The sequence below is a fragment of the Haliotis rufescens genome, unplaced genomic scaffold, assembly GCF_023055435.1.
Source record: "Haliotis rufescens isolate VD_foot unplaced genomic scaffold, xgHalRufe1.0.p SCAF_1, whole genome shotgun sequence".
In the NCBI taxonomy this organism is placed as follows: domain Eukaryota; kingdom Metazoa; phylum Mollusca; class Gastropoda; order Lepetellida; family Haliotidae; genus Haliotis; species Haliotis rufescens.
Genome location: NW_025963779.1, coordinates 1786110 through 1813600, shown reverse-complemented (window position 1 = coordinate 1813600; position 27491 = coordinate 1786110). Strand labels below are relative to the sequence as shown.

Sequence of the window (27491 nt, the reverse complement as noted above, 5' to 3'; positions counted from 1 at the left end):
TTACAGCTGTAACTATGGTATCATCACGAGCGATGAATGTTGTTACAGCTGTTACTATGGTATCATCACGAGCCATGAATGTTGTTACAGCTGTTACTATGGTATCATCACGAGCCATGAATGATGTTACAGCTGTTACTATGGTATCATCACGAGCCATGAATGTTGTTACAGCTGTTACTATGGTATCATCACAAGCCATGAATGTTGTTACAGCTGTTACTATGGTATCATCACGAGCCATGAATGTTGTTACAGCTGTTACTATGGTATCATCACGAGCCATGAATGTTGTTACAGCTGTTACTATGGTATCATCACGAGCCATGAATGTTGTTACAGCTGTTACTATGGTATCATCTGTACACGTAACAGATTAGAAGACTTTCTTTGTTAGACACAATCCTTGTAACCGCAAGAGTGATGTATATGTTGTTATGTTCCCCGGTTCCTGTTGTTATTGACCTGTTACTCTGTCGAATGTAAGCCAAGACCCGACAAGTCCTGCCACACCCACCACCTGGAGCAGATGGGTACACGTGGAGTCAGTATTACATAAAGCGACAAAACCCTTTCCATATCCAGTAGAAATCTCTGCACACAGCAGAGTCGATTGTACCATTCCGACTATATCATGAGTATGTGTTTATGAATCACTATCAAATAGTAATGACACCAGGTGTTCGTGAAAAGGAACGGTCTCTGCGCCGCTGTCTTATGGGCCTGACAAGAGTCCCTAAAGTTGCCTGAGGTGTTGCTCGCTACTCAGTATGCAGGTATTGGACGAGTCGTTGTAGGTTGAAGAAGGTGGTGATGTGGACGCAGACGTCGTCGCAGTACGTCCCACGGGGGTTCGATCGGTTCCAGATCTGGGGAATAGGCAGCCCACGTTCTGGTGATCCCATTTAGTTGATGACGTCATTAACCACACTTGCCCTGCTAGGCCGAGCATTATCACCCTGAAGTGTGGCACCAGGTCAAATGGCAGCCAAAGCTGGTCGAAGGATCTCGTCCCTATAGCAAATACCTGTCAGCTCTCCATTGACATGTAAAGTGGGGTCCTGTGATTCAAACTGAAGCCTCCCGATATCATCACTGAGCCACCACCAAATCTGTCCCGTTCCCTGACTGTGGCATCTTGAAACCGTTCTCTTCTGTGGCAAAACACTCTACCACGACAATCATTGAACTGCATGCAGAAACAGGACTCATGTGTGGACAAAATTTGCGACCACTTCTGCCTTTCCAGCTGAGATGAGCTCGACACCATGCAAGACGTGCAGTTTTGTGACGTGCCAGTAGAGGTGGTCTTACAGCTGGACGCCTGGAGTTGATACCAGCAGAAGCCAGCACCTCTGAGACAGTTCCTGGTTGTCTGTGCACTGCCCTCAGTTAAAGTCGCAATGGTTCTGCTGCTGTGAACCGATGCCGCAAAGCTGCCAGAATGACATAACGGTCCTCAGCCTTGTGGTTGATCTTGGTCTGCCTGAACGAGGTCGATCCTTGACTTCTTCATAGTTCTGGAACCTGTGCCACAAGACGGGGAACAGACGGCACCTTCACTGATGGCTTGTCCATCTTGTAGCCATGCAGTGTCCTCCCTCTGTCCACGAGGCGTGTGGTCATCTAGGTGCCCTAGTGGTTAGTCCAGTGCAATGTCAACCTTTATTCCCTTGTGTGCAGCATCACACAATCAAAAATCTTATTGCTTTTAAGGCATGGGATCTCCAGTGTTCGATCTGTTTCTACAGCATCAAATTGTGTGCTTGTTTCAAGAAATACAGAGGTTGAATGTACTATGGTACAATGTGGGGGTGTTCCCATACTTGTTTGAATGAGTATATATAATCCAGATTTCATGTCTTGTAACAATATAAAAGCTCTTTCTCGTAGCCGTTTCTCGCAATGTATTCATAAATATGGTGCCTTCAAGATTTGTCCAAAAGTGCAATTGTTTAAATGGCTTTATTTGTATTAAGTGGGTATTTTAACATCACAGCTGCATGGTTTTTGTATGCATTGCGTGGAATAATGTCAGCAGAGCCACTGGGCAGTGGGCTGATATTTTCAGGCGCTTCATTCATATAATTGTCACGCACTTCCCTGAGTTGCGTTTAAGGCCGCTTTGAGCAGTATCCGGAGTTATAACACAGCGTCAGCTTATTTTGTGGGAGGAGAACCCGAAATAATGCAGTCCAGACTCGACTACAGACCGCCGTCCTGTAGCTGGAATGTTGCCGAGTGCGGCGGTAAACAAGAAACAAACAAAGCATCCGGCATACCACTTAATATATTCTCTACAACTAAATACACTTCTCCACAGGTTGGTGATCAGAAAGAGAATGATGTGGCAGTGGTAGTCAGGTGATAATATGGCGAAGGTCACTATGCACGGGGTTACAGTGCGAGACCCTGTTGTTGGGGTGGTGACCATGGCACTGCTGGGATGTGTTCGGCCAAAGGGTTTAGAAGCTGAAAACTTTGTTCAAGCACATTTCCACAAAACGATCGAAAGAAGGAAGAAATGCATAGTGTGAGATATGATAAGTTTAAAAATATAACATTTAGTCATTCGTCAGATCAATGATTTATCATCATGAGTCCACTGACAAAACATTTACCTAACAAGAGACGGGGAGACACCCCATAAAAGAGGAGAGGTGCACGAACTCAAACAATGTCAATATCGGGTGTGACCTCCATTTGCGTTGGTGCAGGCGAGGCAGCGGTGGCGCACTGAAGACGCCCTGCATTTGCACAAAGGGCAGAACATGATTTCGAACGGCGGCGTCCTGGTAGCGCACGCCATTCAAATTTCCGTTAACAATGATGAGTTATGATGCCTACCCATACCATCATACTTCCACCCAAAACTGGCGATGTTGAATAACGCAAGTCGCGTAAACATTCTCCTGGCGCCTGTAGACCTTGCGCGACCATCAGGACGTCCTGATGAAACCTCAACAGTGCACCGTCTTGTCTTCTGCACCTCTCTGATGGCGCTTACCTCAAGTGAGGTTTCGTTGGCACGTCAGGGCCAGTTGGTGTGCTCCCTCAACCCTTTGCGTACTGTTGTGCCACTAATCGGTCTCAACCAAGGAAATGTCAAAGCTGTTAATGTGACAATAATATTTGGGATCGATTCTGTAGATGCACCAACCGAATATGGTTGTCTTGACATCACACATGGACAACTGGCCCGTGGCAAGTCACGAGTGTTGCCCTGCTGAAGATACCATCTTCAAACAGATGATATTGTTTCGATGAACATTAAAAATGTCTGTTAACTGTTTCTGTGTAATTCCTGTTTTGCAGCATAGATGTTGAATTTCAGCAAGCCTTGGGGCTGCCAAGCCAAGATTTAAGGTGAAACAAAAGTAGGGGAGATGTCATGAATATGAATTAAAAGATGCAGTATATAATTTCAGAATATATTTATTAAGTTGACATGGAGTAGTTTCTTTTTTCCCCATTAGAATAGTTTTTTCAGCTGTACTAATTCAGTCACATACTACTCATTGTTTAATCATGAGGGACTGGTTTGGTTAAACATGGCTTTAAACAGTATCACAGTAACCTCCTGGCTTGCGGGAAAGGGGAGGGTGAGGTGAAATGGGGTTTAATGTCACGTCCAAGATTATTGCACTTATATGTGGGGGGGGGCGCTGCTGCTTGTACAAGTCCACACTAATTCCAATTTTATAGTGCCAACCCACTGAGATACCATGATGCATTATAACGTGAATACCCCATTCAGACACCTATACGGACTCCGAGCCGACCAGTCCTTGTTTTAGCCCCTTACTGTCAAGCGCCAGACGGGGCAACAAAAAGTATCCCCCATCTTTTAACATCAAATCTCAGATCTTCCGCTCTCCAGTCAGACGCACCACGGAGGCTGTCTTGCATGAAAGAGCTGAAGTGATGCAGTGTTTAAGGTGTTTAACTTTCCTGGTAGAACGGAGATAAACATACTGTGAGGTATGGTTACGCCTGACAGGCAGCCTGGGGTCGATACTCACTATGGGGGCTGAGAATGAGAAATGTACACTGATCTGGTGACTGGGGGGATAATGTCATGCGCCTCATGCATCCCCATCGATTTATCTCGCCCTGCTCAGAGGCCAAAATTCGGCTCCAAGCCTGCAAGTTAATGTTGGTAAAAATGACAAAATTGAACTTCAACTTTTCACAATTTTTGTTACCATGGTTACAAGAAGTGTGCTTTCAGTTTAATTTTTAATTTTTGCATTGAATGTAATATAAAAATTTGTTAAAATAATAAAATATCTCAACAAACAAGTGAGTGAGTGAATATTGTTTGACACTGTTTTCAGCGTTACTTCAGCGATATTCCAGAAATATTCCAAAAATATCACAGCAGGAGACACCAGAAATTGGCTTCACTCATTGTAACCATGTGGGGAATCGAACCCAGGCATTCGACATGACAAGCAAATACTTCAACCACTGGGCTACCCTCTGCCCATGTACAAACAAAACAAACAACCATTATGAAATGTAATATTTACTTTCGATATAACTATCATTTATACATCTTGCATGTATGAAAATTTTAACAAATAGCCAAACATACGCATTAGGCGAGTAATGCACAACACATGATGACGATGGCGACGTACGGACTTCAGAGTACTGTATCCCGATGGCACATAAATAACATGTCAGCATAAAATGAACCTCTGTAAACCTGTATACAGACAGATCAATCTATAAAATTAATCATCTTACAAAGAAGAATAAATAATTAAGGAAAAGTTTCCAACTGAGTAAAAACATGTTAGGTAGAGATGACAGGCTTTATGATACTTATCTGTATAGTGAGTTTAGTTATTAAGTCAGGGAAGATTGGAAGCGTCGGATTTAGAAATGAACAAACTCACAATCATGATTATCATGACAAACACCAAGCACTCCCCGGATAAATGAGTTGACATCTTCAAAATATACATCAAACAGTGGGAACTAAAAGAATGACAGTATAAAATGTACATGTTTTGAGCTAATGACAGCAGACAGACAAGAACAGTAATTCCACTTGCCATGTCGCAGCCAATGAAACTATCGCTCCTGCCAACAGAATCGAGGGGGGGGGGGAGATGATGAGGCTAGCTACTGCGGAATATTCTTACATCTGTACAATAACAATCTCCTCTAAAGCTCTGTCTTCTTAGATTTAACTTTCTTTCCATTTCTATCGTATCCCCTCAGTTGGTTTGTAGACTCTTTTGCCAGATACTTCAAGAAGTCATCGACCTCACGACCTCCCTGAAACACGAATTTGTATCCAAGTTTAAAAATCATTCAATGACTGAGTGGGCTTCGCTATTTGGGAAACCAACATGCAGAGTTGTGGTGTCAACAAACAAACAATTGTTATAAATGAAGGCCTGTCATTGGGAAAGCCACTGTAGAGATGTGCTCTACGCACTATTCCCCTAATTCAAAGATCTCGTCTTCAACTCAATGTGCAAGGTGGTGTATAGGAGTGAGCGAGTGCGTGTTGTCATCAAGTGGATGTAGCCAGCACACATCAGCACTTCGGATATCAACAGTATATATCTGCCCCGTCTTGAAACACCATCATGTGTGTGACAGGATACCCCACTTGTGACAGACTGAACAAACTCCCAACCCTGGGTCAATGCAAAGCATGGAGTAGAAGCCCTTATACGGGTCAATGCATGGAGTTGTTTGTTTGTTGCCAAATGCAGCAATATTCCAGCTATGTGATGGCTGTAAATTGTCAGGAACGGACCAGACAATCCAGTGATTGACATGAGCGTCGATCCAGGCAATTGTAATACGATGACATGCATCAACCAAGTCAGTGAGCCTGACTACCCGATCCCGTTAGTCGCTTTTTACAACATGCATGGGTTGCTGAAGACCTATTCTGACCCAGATCTTCACGGGTCTAATTATTGAAGTAGAACCACCCACCCTGGGTCAATGCTTAGGTAAATTGCCTTTCCCAGCTGCTTGATGCCCTAACAGTGAAACTTTGGGTAGCCATCAAATCCTGACTTTAATTCTGCATACATGCTGGGAAACCATTCTTCCCCAGAACCCCCCTGGGGAGGTAACTTATTTGCTTTATTAAGAAACTGACTCGTTATGGGAATGATTTTCGATGTATCGAAACATAAGCAGTAAGTTTTCGAGCCAATGGAGTCGTGGTCTGGTCTGCCGCACACATCAGCACTTCGAGTATCAACAGTGATTGTCTGCCCCGTCTTGAAACAACATCATGTGTGTGCAGCTGCCACCGATACTGTCATTGTCAATACTGTGTCACGCTCCATGCTGTGTCACGCTCCATGCTGTGTCACGCTCGATGCTGTGTCACGCTCGATGCTGTGTCACGCTCGATGCTGTGTCACGCTCCATACTGTGTCACGTTGATGCTGTGTCACAGTAAATGCTCTGCTGTTATACTTCATTGTATAGAATGTCACGGACTGACGTCATACTTACATTATATTTTTTGGGAGCACTCTTTGAGTTCCTGGGTGCAAAGTATAGTGTTGGGAATCTGAAACAAATACAAATACATTTAGTTTTCTTTCAAAGGCACAAGATTTAATACCCAAATACATGATTTCAGCTATAATGACGGCATCAGCTTGTACACCTTGTCTCCGTTTCTGTCACCTCTTGCTGGTAAAGGGACATTTCCTTCACAATATTCTACATCATTTGTTGCTGTAAGACAGTCATCATTTGAGCTTCATGTCAGCCGCCTGGACAGACAAACCAGATAAGAGCAATGTTGTCATGCTGTCGCCCACCCAATGCCCCGAGTGGCCTCCCAATGCACAGAGTGGCCTCCCAATGCACAGAGCGGCCTCCCAATGCACAGAGCGGCCTCCCAATGCCCTGAGTGGTCTCCCAATGCACAGAGTGGTCTCCCAATGCACAGATTGGTCTCCCAATGCACAGAGTGGCCTCCCAATGCACAGAGTGGCCTCCCAATGCACAGAGTGGCCTCCCAATGCACAGAGTGGCCTCCCAATGCACAGAGTGGCCTCCCAATGCACAGAGCGGCCTCCCAATGCCCCGAGTGGCCTCCCAATGCACAGAGTGGCCTCCCAATGCACAGAGCGGCCTCCCAATGCACAGAGTGGCCTCCCAATGCACAGAGTGACCTCCCAATGCACAGAGCGGCCTTCCAATGCACAGAGCGGCCTCCCAATGCACAGTGAGGGAGTGAGTTGTGTTTAACGCCGCTTTTAACAGTATTCCAGTTATATCGCGGCATGTCAGCTTAATGTGGGAGGAAAGCTCGAAGTGATGCAGGTCTCAGACGTTTACCACTTCCGTGAAACCCACGAGCACGGGTATGGTGCTTACGAACCTGGAAACATAATCGGGGCCAACCGGGATTCGAACCCACAATCCTAGGTTTTTGGCGTGTCCAAGGCACGCAACTATGCACAGCGAATTGCGGCGCCTTAGACGACTTGGCCACCCGTGCCACCCGTGCCCCCACCCCCCCAATGCACAGAGTGACAACCCAATGCAAAGAGTGGCCTCCCAATGCACCAAACGTGGCCTCCCAATGCACCGAACGTGGCCTCCCAATGCACCCAACGTGACCACCCAATGTGACCACCCAATGCACCAAACGTGACCACCCAATGCACCCAACATTGACACCCAATGCACAGAGTGGCCTCCCAAACCATCTGATTAACCTCATCTCATCTCATGACAAGCAAGCCATCATACCAATTTTACAATGAGTCACCATGGCGGACTCACCACGGCCCACTGCTGACAGAAGGATTACCTACCCAGAGACTTCGTATGGTTTTCCTACATCATTTGCTGTAGCATCCATCTTGGCTATCGTGATCTCTGGCTCATCCTTAAGCTGAAACAATCGAATGCATTCATGTTAAGTGGAAAAGTATGGGTGTTCCTATAGATACAGCACAACTGGGGTAAAGTATGGGTGTTCCTATAAGTCACATCATGTGCTCTTTTATCATTACTTTAGGGATGTAGTTTGGTAGGGGTAGATGTCATCCTTAATACTGGAACGGGTCGCCCAAACACACCATTTTGACATGTGAAAAGCATGCGTTTTGTCTCTGACTTGATTATATAAAGCCATGTCTTAGCAGTTTTAAGACACAGTTGATCTTTCACTGTCGTGAGACCTGGCCAGGAGAAAGGCTTTTGTGAGTATAATATTGTGTTATTTCGAGGATAAATTTTTTGAATAGTTATTTCGTGTTTAATTGTAAATAAGGTTTGCTTTGCCAAAAGGATTGTCCATCATGGAAATATAGCCTGTTATATATGTTCTTTTCAATGTTCTTAACTTCTTGTATTGAAATACATGATAGTTGTCACCTTGTAGTTAGGCATTTTTCATGATTTCAGGCCTTAGTGTGATTGCTCCTACTTGCAGTCCCTAATTTGTACATCCATCACCGACTTTTGAATGGGACACCTGATGATGTGAATATTGCTGACTTAACATGTGAAATATTGCTGACTGTAATAAATGCAATCAACCTAAAGTATTTTTCTTTTTCGTTTGTAATAATGTGTGCTGTTTATCCTTAGTTCTGCTTTTGATTTGTGACACTGTAGATACAGCACAACTGGGGTAAAGTATGGGTGTTCCTATAGATACAGCACAACTGGGGTAAAGTATGGGTGTTCCTATAGATACAGCACAACTGGGGTAAAGTATGGTGTCCTAAAGATACAGCACAACTGGGGTAAAGTATGGGTGTTCCTATAGATACAGCACAACTGGGGTAAAGTATGGTGTCCTAAAGATACAGCACAACTGGGGTAAAGTATGGTGTCCTAAAGATACAGCACAACTGGGGTAAAGTATGGTGTCCTAAAGATACAGCACAACTGGGGTAAAGTATGGGTGTTCCTATAGATACAGCACAACTGGGGTAAAGTATGGGTGTCCTATAGATACAGCACAACTGGGGTAAAGTATGGGTGTCCTATAGATACAGCACAACTGGGGTAAAGTATGGGTGTCCTATAGATACAGCACAACTGGGGTAAAGTATGGGTGTCCTATAGATACAGCACAACTGGGGTAAAGTATGGGTGTTCCTATAGATACAGCACAACTGGGGTAAAGTATGGTGTCCTAAAGATACAGCACAACTGGGGTAAAGTATGGTGTCCTAAAGATACAGCACAACTGGGGTAAAGTATGGTGTCCTAAAGATACAGCACAACTGGGGTAAAGTATGGGTGTTCCTATAGATACAGCACAACTGGGGTAAAGTATGGGTGTCCTATAGATACAGCACAACTGGGGTAAAGTATGGGTGTCCTATAGATACAGCACAACTGGGGTAAAGTATGGGTGTCCTATAGATACAGCACAACTGGGGTAAAGTATGGGTGTCCTATAGATACAGCACAACTGGGGTAAAGTATGGTGTCCTAAAGATACAGCACAACTGGGGTAAAGTATGGGTGTTCCTATAGATACAGCACAACTGGGGTAAAGTATGGTGTCCTAAAGATACAGCACAACTGGGGTAAAGTATGGTGTCCTAAAGATACAGCACAACTGGGGTAAAGTATGGGTGTCCTATAGATACAGCACAACTGGGGTAAAGTATGGTGTCCTAAAGATACAGCACAACTGGGGTAAAGTATGGTGTCCTAAAGATACAGCACAACTGGGGTAAAGTATGGGTGTCCTATAGATACAGCACAACTGGGGTAAAGTATGGGTGTCCTAAAGATACAGCACAACTGGGGTAAAGTATGGGTGTCCTATAGATACAGCACAACTGGGGTAAAGTATGGGTGTTCCTATAGATACAGCACAACTGGGGTAAAGTATGGTGTCCTAAAGATACAGCACAACTGGGGTAAAGTATGGGTGTTCCTATAGATACAGCACAACTGGGGTAAAGTATGGTGTCCTAAAGATACAGCACAACTGGGGTAAAGTATGGGTGTTCCTATAGATACAGCACAACTGGGGTAAAGTATGGTGTCCTAAAGATACAGCACAACTGGGGTAAAGTATGGGTGTTCCTATAGATACAGCACAACTGGGGTAAAGTATGGTGTCCTAAAGATACAGCACAACTGGGGTAAAGTATGGGTGTCCTATAGATACAGCACAACTGGGGTAAAGTATGGTGTCCTAAAGATACAGCACAACTGGGGTAAAGTATGGGTGTCCTATAGATACAGCACAACTATAGAAACTATCATGGCTATAGTAAAAGAGCAAATAGATTTTGACATAACCCCAGTGTTCATTATGAAGGTTGTTTGACCATGACACAGCACAATCAGAAAGATTATCAGCAAAGTATTTCTGAATTACGTCCCATCTTATATCATCATGTTAGCTGGTCAGGGATCAAGCTTGTTAAAACACCATGCTGAGAATTCATACAGACCTGTCATATGAATGCAATGCTTCAGGCAGAGAAGCTATGGAGATTATACATACACATGCTATTAGATGATAAAAGGACCTGGTCATACAACTAACAATCTTGAAAAAACATTTCAGTCATAAAAGTTGATTGTTGACTACAGTGAACTTGATACAGCCAGCTACATGTCATGTTCAATGTGGAGGTCGGGGGCTCGACAGATCGAAGACACTGACTGGGTATGTTATATGTTGGGTATGTGCTCCCTTATCTAACATACTTATTGTTGGTTGGTTTGTTGTTTAACACCGCACTCAGCAATATTCCAGCTATATGACAGCGGTCTGTAAATAATCGAGTCTGGACCAGACAATCCAGTGATTAATATCATGAGCATCGATCCACACACTTTGGATCGATGACATGCATCAACCAAGTCAGCGAGCCTGACCACACGATCCCGTTAGTCCCCTTTTACGACAAGCGTAGTCACCTTTTACGGCAAGCATAGGTTGCTGAAGACCTATTCTACCCCGGAATCTTCACGGGTCAACATACTTATTGACACAGCACAATCAGAAAGATTATCAGCAAAGTATTTCTGAATTACGTCCCATCTTATATCATCATGTTAGCTGGTCAGGGATCAAGCTTGTTAAAATGCCATGCTCGGTCCAAAGATACAAAATAGTAAACATGGTGAAGGAGACTGACAGAAACTGAGGCCATGGATTAGCTTCAAAATCAATGCATAAACATTCAATTAAACTATTCAAAAATCAGCCTTCGGGATAATTCGGTGATATGGTTCCATAAAGTGATCAACAGACTTACTGTAGCGAAATCCTGCATCCTTTTTGCATAAAAATTGAAAACTGATGCAAAGTACATTCACTAAGATGCAAAAGATTTGCATGCATGCTTAGTCATTCTGCTATTACATAATTGCGTACCACATAAAACTAATCATTAATAAACTACAATACAGTCGTATGTTTCATGATATTCTAGCACCATATTTATTTTTAACTAACTGCCTTATAGAAGGCTGAATTTAATTTTGACATTGGTCTACAAAAGAGATATGATAAGTATCTTATTTAAAACATGTCGCCAGATAAAACATTACTTTTTGACACAGCACAATCAGAAAGATTATCAGCAAAGCATTTCTGAATTACGTCCCATCTTTTATCATCATGTTAGCTGGTCAAACAAAGCCACATGCCTAGAGCTGCAGTCACTATTGCACTGGCCATGCAGCGATGTATCAATCAGAGCCATGCACCGACGTATCAATCAGAGCACTAACCTTTTCTGCTAATTCATCATATTTCGGGGCCAAACTCTTACAATGGCCGCACCAGGGAGCATAAAATTCAATAAGAACATCCTTCTCCTTGTTGTTGACAATTTCATCGAAGTTCTTGGCCACGAGAACCTAGAAAAAATAATCATAGCATTAGTAGAATCATGAGCCCCGAAATGAGCCCGGCGTGGACTGGGCTAGTGTCTTCAAGGGACTCACTAGTTTGCTCATCCACCTTGCTGATTCCCATTCTTTGCATCATGCAACATGGAGGAAATGCCAATTAACTGTAGATGGTAATCAATATGATGAACATTTCATTCAATGACATGAATTCTGCAAACAGCAAGTGTCAGAAAGTTAATGTTTTATTTGATCAGAAATCAAGTCCCTGATTCCTCATAGAACACTGACGACTAGCTGTCGAAATGCAAAGGGGCCTAAAAAGAATTTCTACTTGTACCGATTCAACTCCGGAATCAAATGATGGATAACGATGGCCTCAGCCTGCAGCAAGGAAACGTTGATTTTGTTCTCGTACAGAGTCTACATGACGTTTGTTGTTTTAATGCTTTACTCAGCAATATTTCAGCTATATAACGTCGGTCTGTAAATAATTGAGTCTGGAACAGACAATCTAGTGATTGACATGATCATCGATCAACATAATTGGGATACGATGACATGCATCAACCAAGTCGGCGAGCCTGACCACCCTATCCCATTAGTCACCTCTTACGACAAGCATAGTCGCCTTTTACGGTAAGCATGGGTTGCTGAAGACCTGATGGAAAAGTGGGAGTACCTTGACCGGCTCATCATTAGGCTCCGGGACGGCTTCAGACTTGAGGTAGGGATCCACCTTCCCATCAAGAACATCCCTCACAAACTGTTCAAATGTCTCCATGCTGAAAGCCACAAGTATCAATGTGTTACAGATTGTTACATGACATTCCTACCATGTCAAACTTTAACACAAGTGGAAACAAGACATTATTGAATACTGACAAAACTAAAGGAAATCACCTCTCCATCTTTACATGAATCATACCAAGCTAGCTATGTCCTATTTTCTAATGACTTGAGTGATTATGGTTTTACGCCGCTTTTAGCAATATTCCAGCAATATCACATAGGGAAACACCAGAAATGGGCTTCACACATTGTACCCATGTGGGGAATCAAACCCGAGCCTTCAGCCTGACAAGTGAACGCTTTAACTACTAGGCTACCCCACCGGCCCTTTTCTGACTTGAAATAATCAACAAATGTTTTATTGCAGAACAGGTCATCAAGAAGAAGGCGCTTCAGCGCATGCAGATATAGATCTTTTATATATAATTCTACAATACTACTTTCTTATTTATGAGATTTTTAAAGTATAAAGTTAACCATGGTGTCTGATTTGCATTTTGAAGTTGGCTGAACACAATGGAACATCGTGACAAACAGTTATCCATAAGACGTCCGCTGTTTTAAGCATGCTGTCCAACACACCTGAAGTCTCCCTCCATCCTGTATTTTTTATCCTGTGTATCTCTGGCGCAGACAAATGGCTTGTCACCGGAGATGTCGTCGATACCGTTCTCATTCAGCTCAAACTTCATTTCCTCCTTGTTGCTGATGGCGAAGTAGACAGTCTTGCCCTCGTCCCTAATCTTCTTCCCGACCTTCATCACTCTGTGGGCAGAAAACATTTCCATACAACTTATCAACAGGACTACAGAGAGAAACCCTTTTCTGCAGTTTTCACTGTGGCCTGTAAATAGTCTGGGACACATGAACCAGTGCTTCATAGCTTGTTCCACATCCACACCATCAGCATGTTCAGGGTATGACATCACACCATCAGTTCATACATTTCATCAGAACAAGAAGTACTTTATATTAAATCAAGAACACAAACAAACTAATAATTCTTCTAGCACGGCTTGATTACCCCAATTGGATGGCTAGTTGTTGTTTAATGCCGCACTCAGCAATATTCCAGTTATATGACGGCGGTCTGTAAATAATCAAGTCTGGACCAGACAATCCAATGATTGATATCATGAGCATCGATCCACACAATTGGGATCGATGACATGCATCAACTAAGTCAGCGAGTCTGACCACCCGATCATGTTAGTCGCCTTTTATGACAAGCATAGTCACATTTTACGGCAAGCATGGGTTGCTGAAGTCCTATTCTACCCCGGATCTTCACGAGTCTGATTTAACTTTAACCAGTTTCATGTTGACATGAAAATCTAGTTCCAACCTAGTCCCAAAATCTATCAAAGTTGAAATATAGATGTATGATCAAGTCTAAATAAATTTTCAATCCTTTGCTGACTGTCATGATTGTAGAGACAGTACTTTTGTGGCAACATGATTACCGGTACAGTACATAATGTTGAAGTACCCACATCACAAGAAATTACACACCGCTTTTAGCAATATTCCAGCATTACCACAGCAGGGGACACCAGAAATGGGCTTCACACATTGTACCATGTCAGGAATTGAACCCGGGTCATCAGCATGACAAGCAAATGCTTTAACCGCTAGGCTACCCGACCGCCCCAGAGATGAGTGATGTAGTATGGTAAGTAAATAAAGCTAAGAGGTATTGAGTATGTTCAAAGATCAATGTGTGGACAATTCAGGGTCAAGACACAAATTTTGACATGCACTTGGTGCATGTAGTCTTTGGTTGCATTTTTCAATAATAGGTTGCACTGGTGCTTGTTGTATATAGTCAAACACCGAAGTGTCGAACCTACTGTTGTCTCAAAGTAAAAGCAAGGTCCCTGTGTATTCCTTTCTTCATTTTCGGTTTTGTCAAACCTAGGATATTTTAAAGTATTTACGTAGGTCCCTCTACTGTTGCTAAATGGAGTCCTGTTTTAGGCTCACCTGTTTCTCCAGTAGTTTGTTCCTTTAATATTCTTGACATAGTCGACATCGTAGTATGCTACAAACAAAGGCTTCTTGAACTGGTCGGCGTTGTCTTGCTTCCTCTGCCCACACAGGCCCTTGCTGAAAATAAAATAAAATCAATGTTGTATATCTTGCCCAACTGCATCTTCACAGGGAGGGGAGGTAACTCACTTCAAAAGGCCATTTTTCCAGCCTTGCCGATCTAGGCTGGAATTAAGGAGTTATATTTTGGCTGGACTAACGAGCCTATGTATAGTCCAATCAAAATCTCATAAAGAAATCGACAGATATTTTCCAAATCTTTTCATGTTTTGAATGAAACTGTTCACATGATTTGATGAACCTAGTGAAGTAAGACCCTCTTAATTACAATATAGATTTTGTTTATCGATCAGATCATCTTGACTGTGTGCAGCCATTTCTTTTGAAGCAAATGCAAGTGATATGAGAGGTGGAATCTGATTGTCAATAGAAGGGACACAGAAGAGATAACTCGTAATAGCCACTGGTGGTGCTATGATGAGCCCAGAAATTCCAGCCCAGTTCACCAAGATCACAGCCTCCAAGCCCATGAAAGGGATTAGACAATGTATCGGTGCATTATGAGTTTTCATGCGACAATACAATGCATGATGCATTTCTTCCTGTATCGATACAAGGCGACACTTCCTAGAAGAACTGTATTGTTACAAGACGACACTTCCTAGAAGAACTGTATCGATACAAGACGACACTTCCTAGAAGAACTGTATCGATACAAGACGACACTTCCTAGAAGACATTACTACTCATTTAATGACAGCATTTTTGTCAGTCAAATGTCACAAAATATGTTGCAATATTAAGGTCTCAAGTTCACTACTACAACAGCCACTAGCCAGCTAGCTTTACCATTTGAAACTGCTTTTAAATACTTCTGGTCAAGAAGTTCCACGTGATTGGACGTTAATATGTGCATCATATTATGTATCATGACCTACATACCATGATACGTATCGTGACCTTGCTGTATCGTTTCACCCCTACAATACATCCTTCAATAGTCACGCTAGCCTGCTGGCCAGAGACTACTACATTGTGCCAAGGACAGGTGAAAACCCAATGAGGATAGGCCTCATTAACCAGTAGCATTTATGGGCTATAATGCTGAACCAGTTCTCAGTGCTTCAACTTTGCTACAAATTGATCTGAATAAAACCGACAGAAAATGTAAACATAGCACAGCTACATTTTAAATTCAGTTTCAGCTGAATTCTAGTTGACTGGTACGGTATTCAGGGCTCCTTAAACAGGTAAACAGAACAAACTCATCTTACCTTGTGTCTTCAATCCACGCCTTTACTTTGTATTCCTTCACATCCCCATCAAAGGCGACCTCTTTGTCTTCAAATTTGCTCTGGAATTTTTTGGGTCTATAGATTACAATTTCACTGAAAAAGAGAACATTACCTAAAATTAACCAAGGCTTACAGTACAAATCCAGGACATTTCATCTGATTATTCCAACAATACTAACCAAGCCACCCATTGTTTCAGAGTGATTAATCATGAAGGCAGTTACCACGCAGAACATGACAAATCACAGGTGAACTGTGGCACGTAGCCAGTTACAAGCAGAAAGCATCTTTGACATGTTAGTACTGGTGCTTCTGTCGTCAATTCTGATTAACATTAAATAAGCTGCACCAAAGCTTTCCACCAAAGATAAGAAGCTTTTCAGATGACTGCTGACATGTTCTAAGGGAGCTTACTCTGAGCGTTTGAATTTCCTTGCAACATCTTTGCTGTATGTGTGAGCAAATCGCAGATCACTGGACATGGTATCAGCCGTAGTCTTGAATATCTTGGCCAGTTCGTCGTCCTTGGAACCAAAAAAGCCTAGAAACAGGAAGATATGGAACTTGACAGAATCAGCAGTGGGTGTGATTGGTTAATATAATTCTATCAAGTAACAGACTGTGCCTGAATTATCAAACATTGCGCCACCTAAAACAAAGGATTGTTCTGGTAATTCATTAATAATGGGAACCGTAATGCCTCAGTCCTATCATTCCTGATCATGGGATATCAGATGAGTAAGGAAATAGCTCATGTCATCTCATCATTGGCATCAGTTCCAAGACTTGATTTGCTGCTTACAATTAACATAACTTTACAGGTGTGATAGCCCTCTTGGGGCACAGCGCAAAGCAAGTTGGGGGAACTGAGTGCCTATATCAACAACTATACACCCATAGACTAGAATGTGTCATGAACAAATCATTAATGCGACAGTCCTACATTAATAATTAAAAACTGATCAGCAAACAGTATTAAGACTCTCAAGACAGTAAGGACATCTATTATGTCTAAGTCGTGTTATATTAAAAAAACAATCCTTTCAATATAAATGAGCAGTGTTAGGTATTTGGTGAAAAAGTAAACGATGAATTTTGAAACAAAACACACTAGACGTGATTCAAAAGTTGAATTCTATTTACCCTCATGCTAGGCATCTATAAAATTCAGAGACTCATTATGTAATTGTATCTTAAAGGAATAAATAGCAATCAGCTGAATGCACATTAACTCCAATAATTTACCAGGGATTTTAAATAAAATGTATCAAAAACAAAGACATATACAATTAACACTTTATAACCAGATGGTGTTATAACAGGGTCAACTTGGGGCATTTAGTACAGATTTGGTGATACGCTATTTTCGGTTACACGCAAGAAGTATGTGTTTAAATATTAGTCAGAAAAACTATTCAATGTCTGTGTAATGCACTTACCTTATTTGACATACTAAGCGCCCCGCTCTACTAAGCGCCCATGGCGATATTTGCTTACTTATTTGCTAGTGAACAATCCCAATTAGCCCCCAGATTGATAAATGTACACAAGACTTATTTATTCATGCATAATACGCACTTGTGTTATATGCACCCTTAATTACGGCAATTAAATTCTGGAACAATATATCTATGTGCATAATGCTCAAGAGAATATGTTACAAAAAAAAACTTTCATGGGTGCAAGATCACAGCAGCAGGAATACCTTTTAGTATTGTTGTAGAACTATTGTACGTCGAATGTCAGGATGTATTGCAAGATAAAATATATTATAAAGAATAGTTGTTTGGCTCGTATTTTTGTCTTTATTCTGATACTCGTGATCCTTGCAACAGAGATCACACAGCCTTACCAACTACTCCATATTCCTCCACTGCCAGGAACTTCTTCAAGTCCTCTTCGGATTCACAAAGTTTGGAGGAAGGCCCAGCCTTGGACTTCATGAGTTTGACAATGCCACCTGAAGGAGATACCATGCATCAGATATTTCTGTTTGGAGACTGTTTCAGAGATTCAAGATCAGTCCTCAATTGGCATGCATGAACCACAACCAAACAGTCTACAGACATAACCAAGACAAACAATACAAGGAACACTCTTGTACACACACTTACATTCACTGCAGAAAAATGACAAATATAACACTGTCGTTCACAGCTTAACTCCTACAAAAGTCTTGTCATAGCCTGTATGCCCGACAGAGGCATGAGTCAGAAGACCTCGGATCCCCACCCCTGGGGGCATGTGTCGGAAGACCTCGGAACCCCACCCCTGGAGGCATGTGTCAGAAGACCTCGGATCACCACCCCTAGGTATGTGTCGGAAGTCCTCGGATCCCCATCCCTAGGGGTACGTGTCGGAAGACCTCAGATCCCCACCCCTAGGGGTATGTGTAGGAAGACCTCGGATCACCACCCCTGGGGACATGTGTCGCAAGACCTCGGATCCCCACCCCTGGAGGCATGTGTCAGGAGAAGACCTCGGATCCCCACCCGTGGGGACATGTGTCGCAAGACCTCGGATCCCCACCCCTGGGGGCATGTGTCGGATGACCTCGGATCCCCACCCCTGGGGGCAAGCGTCAGGAGAAGACCTCGGATCCCCACCCCTGGGGGCATGAGTCAGAAGACCTCTGATCCCCACCCCTTTGGGCATGTGTCAGAAGACCTCAGATCCCCACCCCTGGGGGCATGTGTCGGAAGACTCGGATCCCCACCCCTGGATAGCATGTGTCGGAAGACTCGGATCTCCACCCCTGGGGGCATGTGTCGGAAGACTCGGATCCCCACCCCTGGATGGCATGTGTCGGAAGACTCAGATCCCCAGGCCTGGGGATTGTGTCAGGAGAAGATGAAACATGCTTCAGTCCTATCATTGATAGTCATGGTTATTCAGCAATATAAGCTCAACAGATTCATCATCAGCATGTCAGTATTGGGCAAACTTGTACAATCTCTTCTGAAACACAGCAGGTCAATAGAGCTGAGACTGACCTGCCTCTCGGGGGCCGTTGTATTCTTCAGCAAATTCACCATTCCTGAAGATCTTCAGGGTTGGGTACCCCGAGACCCCATATTGTTTACACACTTCAGTCTGGACAGTACAGTCAACCTGGAAGCAGAAGGGGAGTCTCGCAATGTTCCAAATACAAGGATAACTCCAACCATTATATTCACTCACATTTTTAAGCAACCGACCATTACGCTTGAAATCAATTCACTTTACAATTTGCTTATGCAATACCTTCTAACTTTGCCTACTGCCATGGCTCTAGTAAAGTATGCTTCAGGTCACACATTTTACATACAACATTGTACAACTGCAAAAATGTTGCAGGAAGCGGGACGTAAAGGCAGTGCAATGTACAGTAGTCCATCACTTCTCTGACATGTCTATCAGCCCCCAACTGAGCAGCATGGATGAGCTCAAATTACTTGTAAGCACGCTTTCATTCAACCAATAATATCATTACCTTGGCCAAAGCGACAGGAGGGTCATTTGATTTCAGAGTCGTTGCAGCCTTTTCATATTCCGGAGCAAGCTTTTTACAATGGCCACACCTGCAAGGAGCAATCAATACATGAACTGAAGTATATCAAAGATTTTTCTCCACAAGCATGAAATAATACAATGGGTTATAGTGATTACAATGCTGCCAATACCACACTGATCATGCACTAGTAACAATACAAATACTGTCAACTTCATACAGAAAAGTGTGCAGGTTTCATACTCAAATAAAACTAAAAAACTGTTGGAAAGCTATACCATGTATAATGTTCCCGATACCAAGCAATGAAGTGGGATGAGTGGGCTGGTGGTCATTGAATAAATATGTATTAATGTGTACTGGAGTTAAGTTAAAACCCAACATAATCTTTGACATGGACACAATGGCTACCCCTCTTTTGATCAGGGAAAATTCTTATCAGAAGTTCAGACATGGCAACAGCATTGATTTTTAGCCCACGCTATAGCATGTCTAGAGAACCATCAGTTCTAAAGGACCTTTTTTCAAATGGCCATGACTTGTCACATTTAGTATATCAACATACTGTCATATTGTGGCAGTGTTGTATACATGTGTATTGTCTGTATTTTATATATTTGTATACATATAATGTTTTGTAATGAAATGGTGTTTTAACCTTTTATTGTGTTGCATTAAATTAAATAACCCTGTATGGCTGCTGTATTCTACAGCTCTGCATAACGACTTGATCTCTGCGCAGAGTTTTCTGTTATTTAACTTCTACTGGTTGTGGGGTAGGGAAGGTAGCTTGGGTCGGTCCTTTGTCTAATACAGCTGACGCCTGATTGGCCTTGTTTCAAATACTAACACCCAGCATTTAACCAGCACACCAGCCACTACACCTTGACCATGTTGACAACATATCTGCATTGTGTAGTATTTTCAACTGAGATCTTCCTACAGGTTAGTAATGTTTCTATACGTATTGTTACAATATACTTTCATCTATTTGTGTAATCAGTTGTAGTGTTACATAGTCTTAATACATATTCAGATAGGTCATTACATATACTCATAATTGCAGCCATGTAAATGTTTTAACTAGGTCAGTACGTTCCAAGAGAAATCAAGCACTGTATATCTTCACCTTTCCTAAATGTTTCATTTGAGAATGAGTGAGCGAGTGGGTATGTATTTATGATGTATGTGTTTGCTTATGACAATGTTATTTATGTATAATGAAAAGCGTTCATAGGTATATTATGTGTCACACATAATTCATGTTTTCTAAGGTAACCTGTTTTACCTAAGTGAGTATATTTGTTTTTGTATTTGTATTTAGATGCAGGCAACATAAGTCCTGTCAGTTGTGTTGGTGAACGCAGGTCCCGCCCAGGTTTCAGGTATTAATGAAATTAATTAATTGTATTTATCATATTACACAATACACATGTATAGGAATACAAATGTATATAAAGGTATTGTGAATTATAACACATCCTTCAATGTATTTGTTAAAAGCATGAGTTTTTTCTATCTCTATGACCGCCTCCGTGGTCTAGTGGTAGAGCGTCCGCCCGGAGAGCGGTCTGGGGTTCGGTCTGGGGTTCGATCCCCGGTTCGATCCCCGGCCGTGTCATACCAAAAGACGTTAAAAGATGGTACTTGTTACCCTGTCTGGCGCTCGGCATTAAAGGGCTAAAACAAGGACTGGACGGCTCGGAGTCAGTATACTGTTCTGAGTGGGGTATTCATGTTAAACTGCGGCATGGTATCTTAGTGTGCTAGCACTATAAATCGGCATCAGTCCAGACTAGTACAAGCAGCCACACAAACACACACGTGCATGCATGTCGCTATACAAGTGCAATAATCTTGGACGCGATGTTAAACCCCATTTCACCTTACCTTCTATCTCTATGATGTCTCCGGTGTGACGATGTGAATGAATATAATATAATGTGATGTGCTCTTACATATTTATGTTTGTGTATATTTACATACATATATATATACGTGTATATTTATTTTCAAGTATATGTTTCAGGGCGTTTGTTTTGACTGATAATAAATCTTCATCACAAATAATGACTCGTGTTATTCATGAACACCCCCAGTTACAATATTGATAATGCTTAATTTTCAAAGCTAATCAATATCCGAACGTAAAACAAATATCTGATACTACCATATGTCATTGTGATAACACTCTTGTAGCTTTTGACAATCTCAAAACCATTTTATATTAAAAACTGTCATCACAAACATGTCAAGTGTCATTGCAATGGCTGCTTTGGCCAGGAAACAATTGCTTGACTAATAAACATATCAGCTCTTCAAGACCAATTATCTTAACAGCTAGTACAAGTACTTTGTAATAATGACTAGACTCTTCCCAGTAGTGACGTGTACATTCAACATAAGGAAGTTATTGTCAGCTAGACATGCTAAAAACCAAAACTGAAAATTGAAAATCAGTGTTTAGCTTAGCTGGTTGTCCATTGCGTAAATAGAAAAAATACTCAACACTATCTGATTATTTACCTTCCCAAAACTTTATTTACCTTCCCAAAACTAAAAATTACAAAGTTTATTTACCCTTAAAGTTTCAAGTAGACTACAATTTATCTTCGGTTAAACCTGGTATGCCATTACTGTGATTAAGTAATACTACCAATTCATTTGATTGTTTAATCCCTAAATGAAACACCATTTTCTGCCTTCCACACATCAGTTCAGCAATAAAGGAAAATAAATGTTCTATGTAACTTTACCATGTTTGTAGGCCCATGAGAGGTATTCACACACACTTGGTATGCTGACAGTGTGTCATCATTCATCGTTCTTATACATGTCGGCACAGCAAAGTGTTATGTTAATACTTCTAGACGTGAATGTGGAAAATAAGCAGGCCTAAGGAGTTTTATAATGGAATTGAATGAAGATTGTTGAAACGTGAGCACGTATCAGGCATCCAAACTTACCACGGTGCGAAGAACTCGACAAGGGTCAATTCATGTTGAGCAGCTTTAGATTTAAAGTCGGTATCTGTTAATTCGAGGACGTCGCTGGCCTGAGCAGCGGCGATAAGAGCAAGAGCTACGACGACAATCTTCATCTTGCCTTCGATGAGAGTCTAATTTCTAATAAATTTCGCACACCTTTACCCTGCAACGTGCTTGTGGAAGTGACCTAACGTGGACCCGGCTCGTGCGTTGTCGGATTCTCATTGGTCCACGATGTCTGACCTTCGTGGAGTTCTTCCGGGTCAAGACACCTGTTGCTGGAAAAGCAAACTCCTTACATTGTTCGTTGTAGAAAGCGCTTTCACAAACAACACCGGTTCATTTGTAAAGCTCCGAACATCAATGTTCGCTGATCGCAGCAAATCTTCATCAAGATTCTATTAATAAAGAAAATTGTTTATCCTGTCTCTTGAAAATGTTACATACAATTGTTAGTATGAAATGTTTCCAGATAATCGGCAATTTATACAGGCGTTGACGTTGTTTGATTGAACTATTGTGAACTATTTTTGACAAATGGGCATAAAATGTGTCGCACGCTGATTGGCAGATTTCCAAGCAACTTGCTCAAAACCTTTGACATTCAGCAATCAAGACACACGATTAAAAACGAATGTTAGAAATGCCATACAAAATACAACATCTGTTCGTATAGTATGAACAGAAATATTGGAATTTTTAAGTATGATATAACATATAATAGCACTCCTGATAATGCAGATATGTGCCATCTAGGGTCAGAAAGAAAATGAACACATGCAAAATTGGCACCAAACAGTTTGGAGAAAATGAGCCCAAATTCTAGTGAAAATGGCCACACATTTTGGGAAGAGTTGCAGGTGGACTTGGAAACCATGTGACATTGTGACATTCCAGAATATCAATAAATTAACTGAATGTCTAAACAATAAATAAACTAAGTCACTACAGATTTGTGTTAGTATATTTTCTCCAAATTGTCTGTGAACATTTTTGCATTGGGACGTTTTCTACACCCCCAATATATTATGTCGTCTTTTTCATAAGGTTCATATGCGTGACCTTTGTGGTGACAGGTAGGAATTCAAACTCTGACGACCCCACCGCTGGGGATTTAGAATTTACGTTTTATAAACATCATATGTTAGTAAATGACACATCACCCATCTGTATGTGTCAACGTTACCTATATTTACGCTACATTAATACATTAGGTTATAGATCTACCGACTGACAGCGTTATAACAGCATTATCGCCAGCTAATCTCAGGGACAGATGCTGTTTAAATGTGACATTACAGCATCTGTAATGTATAGGTCTGGAATTAGAGAATGGATCAATCAAACATTTATGTTCTTTTTTTTTCACACAAAAAGAACATCTACAATGTATGGAGACACATTGCAGTGATCGGTCACTAATATTTGTTTTGCCACATCGGACACGACACAGCTGGCTATGATATGACGGCTATATGGGTATTGATAACAGCATGGCAGCCAAGTATGGGATTTAAGTAAACAGGCTGTTAAGTTTGGAAGCGCCTTGCGTGGCAGTCACAGATCAAACTCGGTCACAGCTCGTGTTTTAATATGCTTCGACCACCTACAGCTTCCCAGTGCATTTCAGTGTACATGCGAAGCCTATTATCACTGACATTTGTGGATGGGTCGTCAAATTTGACATTGATATGAGAATACATGGAGTTAAATCAGCTGTAGATGAAAGTCTTTAGATTTAAATCAGATGACTGTCCATAGCGTATAAGACTGATACAAGGAGCAGTTTGAGTGTGATGACGGGTCGCGTCAATACACGCCAGACGGTTCATGTGACGTACGTCCGCAGTCAAGGGAAATCGAAGATGAAAAATCGTTCTCTACTGGCCGCGCATAACAAACATTGTTCGATCATATTTGATTTTGATGAATAAAACAGGAAGAAAATATGCTATGTCTTTTAATTATCTATTTTTGTAATTTACACGCTTTCTTCTGCACCATTCATGAAGCTCGGTGAACGTGCTATTTAAGTATTATCCACTCACGTCTCTACACATAAAGTGCTGAATCATAATATATACACATGAAAAAAGGTTAAACACCACTATTTATTTATTTTCAAATAATATTGGTGTTTACATCATACTTTCTTTTCTTTTAAATATCTGCATATAACATATTGTAACCACAGATACCTGCTGACATTTAAAGTTGGTATGAAGGGCGATGAATGACAGCTGTTGCCCCAGCCGGTCCCTGGGACTTGGTCACGTCACACGATGGAAGACGAAGTGGTTGAAAGGATAATGAAAGTAGTGTTACCATGGGATACAGTTACATAACATGTCTTTACATAACTGATTTCGGTTTCTGCATTTAAGTTTGAGCGCGTCACTTTTTGCAAAACAAGCATGTCTCGTCAGAAACATATTATGTTACAGTCAATGTCTGTAATCAGACAATATGTATATTAACTGAAACGTTTAGTCAATATGTGCATTTTTGCCAGAGTAGTTTAGCCAATCTATACATTACCCGAGTGAATCAGTCAATGTACAAACTGCCTGATTATATATAGACATTGACTGTAACAAACAGGATACGATTTTTCTTTTGAAATGTCCCTTTTATATTTAAATGTGAAATATGCACAGAGGCACGCCTTTGCCATGATAGGACCTGTGCTAACCACTACCGCTAGATGTGTCTCTCGTCAACCACTATACCGCTACAGGTGTCACTCGTTAACCGGTATACCGCTAGATGTGTCTCTCGTTAACCACTATACCGCTAGAGGTGTCTCTCGTTAACCGCTAATGCTAGAGGTATTTTTCATTCTCCACTACCGCCAGGGGTATCACTCCGTAACCGTTATACCGCTAGAGGTGTCACTCGTTAACCACTATACCGCTAGAGGTGTCTCTCGTTAACCGCTAATGCTAGAGGTATTTTTCATTCTCCACTACCGCCAGGGGTATCACTCCGTAACCGTTATACCGCTAGAGGTGTCACTCGTTAACCACTATACCGCTAGAGGTGTCTCTCGTTAACCGCTAATGCTAGAGGTATTTTTCATTCTCCACTACCGCCAGGGGTATCACTCCATAACCGTTATACCGCTAGAGGTGTCACTCGTTAACCACTATACCGCTACATGTGTCACTCGTTAACCACTATACCGCTAGAGGTGTCACTCCTTAACCACTATACCGCTAGAGGTGTCACTCGTTAACCACTATACCGCTAGAGGTGTCACTCGTTAACCACTATACCGCTAGAGGTGTCACTCGTTAACCACTATACCGCTAAAGGTGTCACTCGTTAACCACTATACCGCTAGAGGTGTCACTCGTTAACCACTATACCGCTACATGTTTCACTCGTTAACCACTATACCGCTAGAGGTGTCACTCGTTAACCACTATACCGCTAGAGGTGTCACACGTTAACCACTATACCGCTAGAGGTGTCACTCGTTAACCACTATACCGCTAGAGGTGTCACTCGTTAACCACTATACCGCTAGAGGTGTCACTCGTTAACCACTATACCGCTAGAGGTGTCACTCGTTAACCACTATACCGCTAAAGGTGTCACTCGTTAACCACTATACCGCTAGAGGTGTCACTCGTTAACCACTATACCGCTAAAGGTGTCACTCGTTAACCACTATACCGCTAGAGGTGTCACTCGTTAACCACTATACCGCTAGAGGTGTCACTCGTTAACCACTATACCGCTAGAGGTGTCACTCGTTAACCACTATACCGCTAGAGGTGTCACTCGTTAACCACTATACCGCTACATGTGTCACTCGTTAACCACTATAACGCTAGAGTATCACTCGTTAACCACTATACCGCTAGAGGTGTCACTCATTAACCACTATACTGCTAAAGGTGTCACTCGTTAACCACTATACCGCTAGAGGTGTCACTCGTTAACCACTATACCGCTAGAGGTGTCACTCGTTATAACCACTATACCCAGGGATGTGAGCAGATTTTGCCGAAAAAAGAGGAAAAGTCTATGGGGGTCTGGGGGTATGCCCCCCCAGAAATTTTTAAAACATTTGATTGCATTTTAAGCAATTTCATGCAGTTTGGACAACATTCACACCAAGAAATGTAATAAGTCAATGGCAAAAGTCAATAAGTAAAATAAACAAGATGGCAGATGCAGTAAAATTTCGAAGTTAAATCAGTACTTTAAAAAAATCGGGCATAGCTTTCGCGCACCTGGCTACCCGCCAGGTCTGGGAGCAATACTGCCATAAACTTCAACCCCCATCCCCCAGACACAAGGACAACTGTCACAAGTGTGCAATGTCTGACCCTTTCCCCATGTTGAAGCATATTGAAAAAAAACTTACCTTGTACTTACCTTTTGATGAAAAAAACAAAACTCCATTGCAAACATAAGACATTAATACAATATATATCCCCATGACATGGGGTTTTGGACGCTGAAGAAACATTCATAAATTTCTCGCTTATCACATGAACAACTGTAAAACATCTCATTCACTTACAGGCTAAAAGACAACTTTATCTTAAAAACAAGCCATCAGCTGACTCTGAGTATTTACAATTTCTGTGTGACGCCATGCCCCACGTTATAGTGCAAGTATTCGTGACAGAAAACGTATGATGTCCGAAAACCTATGCTGTGAAAGCTCCGATCGAAAACAGGACAATCCGCGCAAATTGTCCGGTTTTCGATCATATTTTTCGGAGTGTTTTTTTTTTTAAATTTAATATTTTTTTCCGCGGAAGATGATTTTTTCCTAGGACTACTGTTTTAAAAAACGCGATTTTCCGCGTTTCCGCGGAGATTTCACATCCCTGTATACCGTTACATGTTTCACTCGTTAACCACTATACCGCTAGAGGTGTCACTCGTTAACCACTATACCGCTAAAGGTGTCACTCGTTAACCACTATACCGCTAGAGGTGTCACTCGTTAACCACTATACCGCTAGAGGTGTCACTCGTTAACCACTATACCGCTAAAGGTGTCACTCGTTAACC

General features: G+C 41.9%; 1 protein-coding gene across 1 annotated transcript; it reads right to left on the bottom strand.

The window, feature by feature from the left end:
* Positions 1-4515: 4515 nt before the first annotated feature.
* LOC124117450 (protein disulfide-isomerase A3-like) lies at positions 4516-22695 on the bottom strand. The gene is made up of 13 exons (XM_046479352.2): positions 22437-22695; positions 19453-19540; positions 18974-19091; positions 17833-17940; positions 16395-16521; positions 15960-16073; positions 14620-14742; positions 13219-13401; positions 12527-12629; positions 11725-11853; positions 7818-7897; positions 6499-6556; positions 4516-5289 (listed from the first exon to the last, which is right to left on the bottom strand). The coding sequence occupies exons 1-13, from the start codon at positions 22568-22570 to the stop codon at positions 5176-5178; spliced, it is 1479 nt and encodes a 492-aa protein (XP_046335308.1). The 5' UTR covers positions 22571-22695; the 3' UTR covers positions 4516-5175.
* Between the last annotated feature and the right edge of the window lie 4796 nt (positions 22696-27491).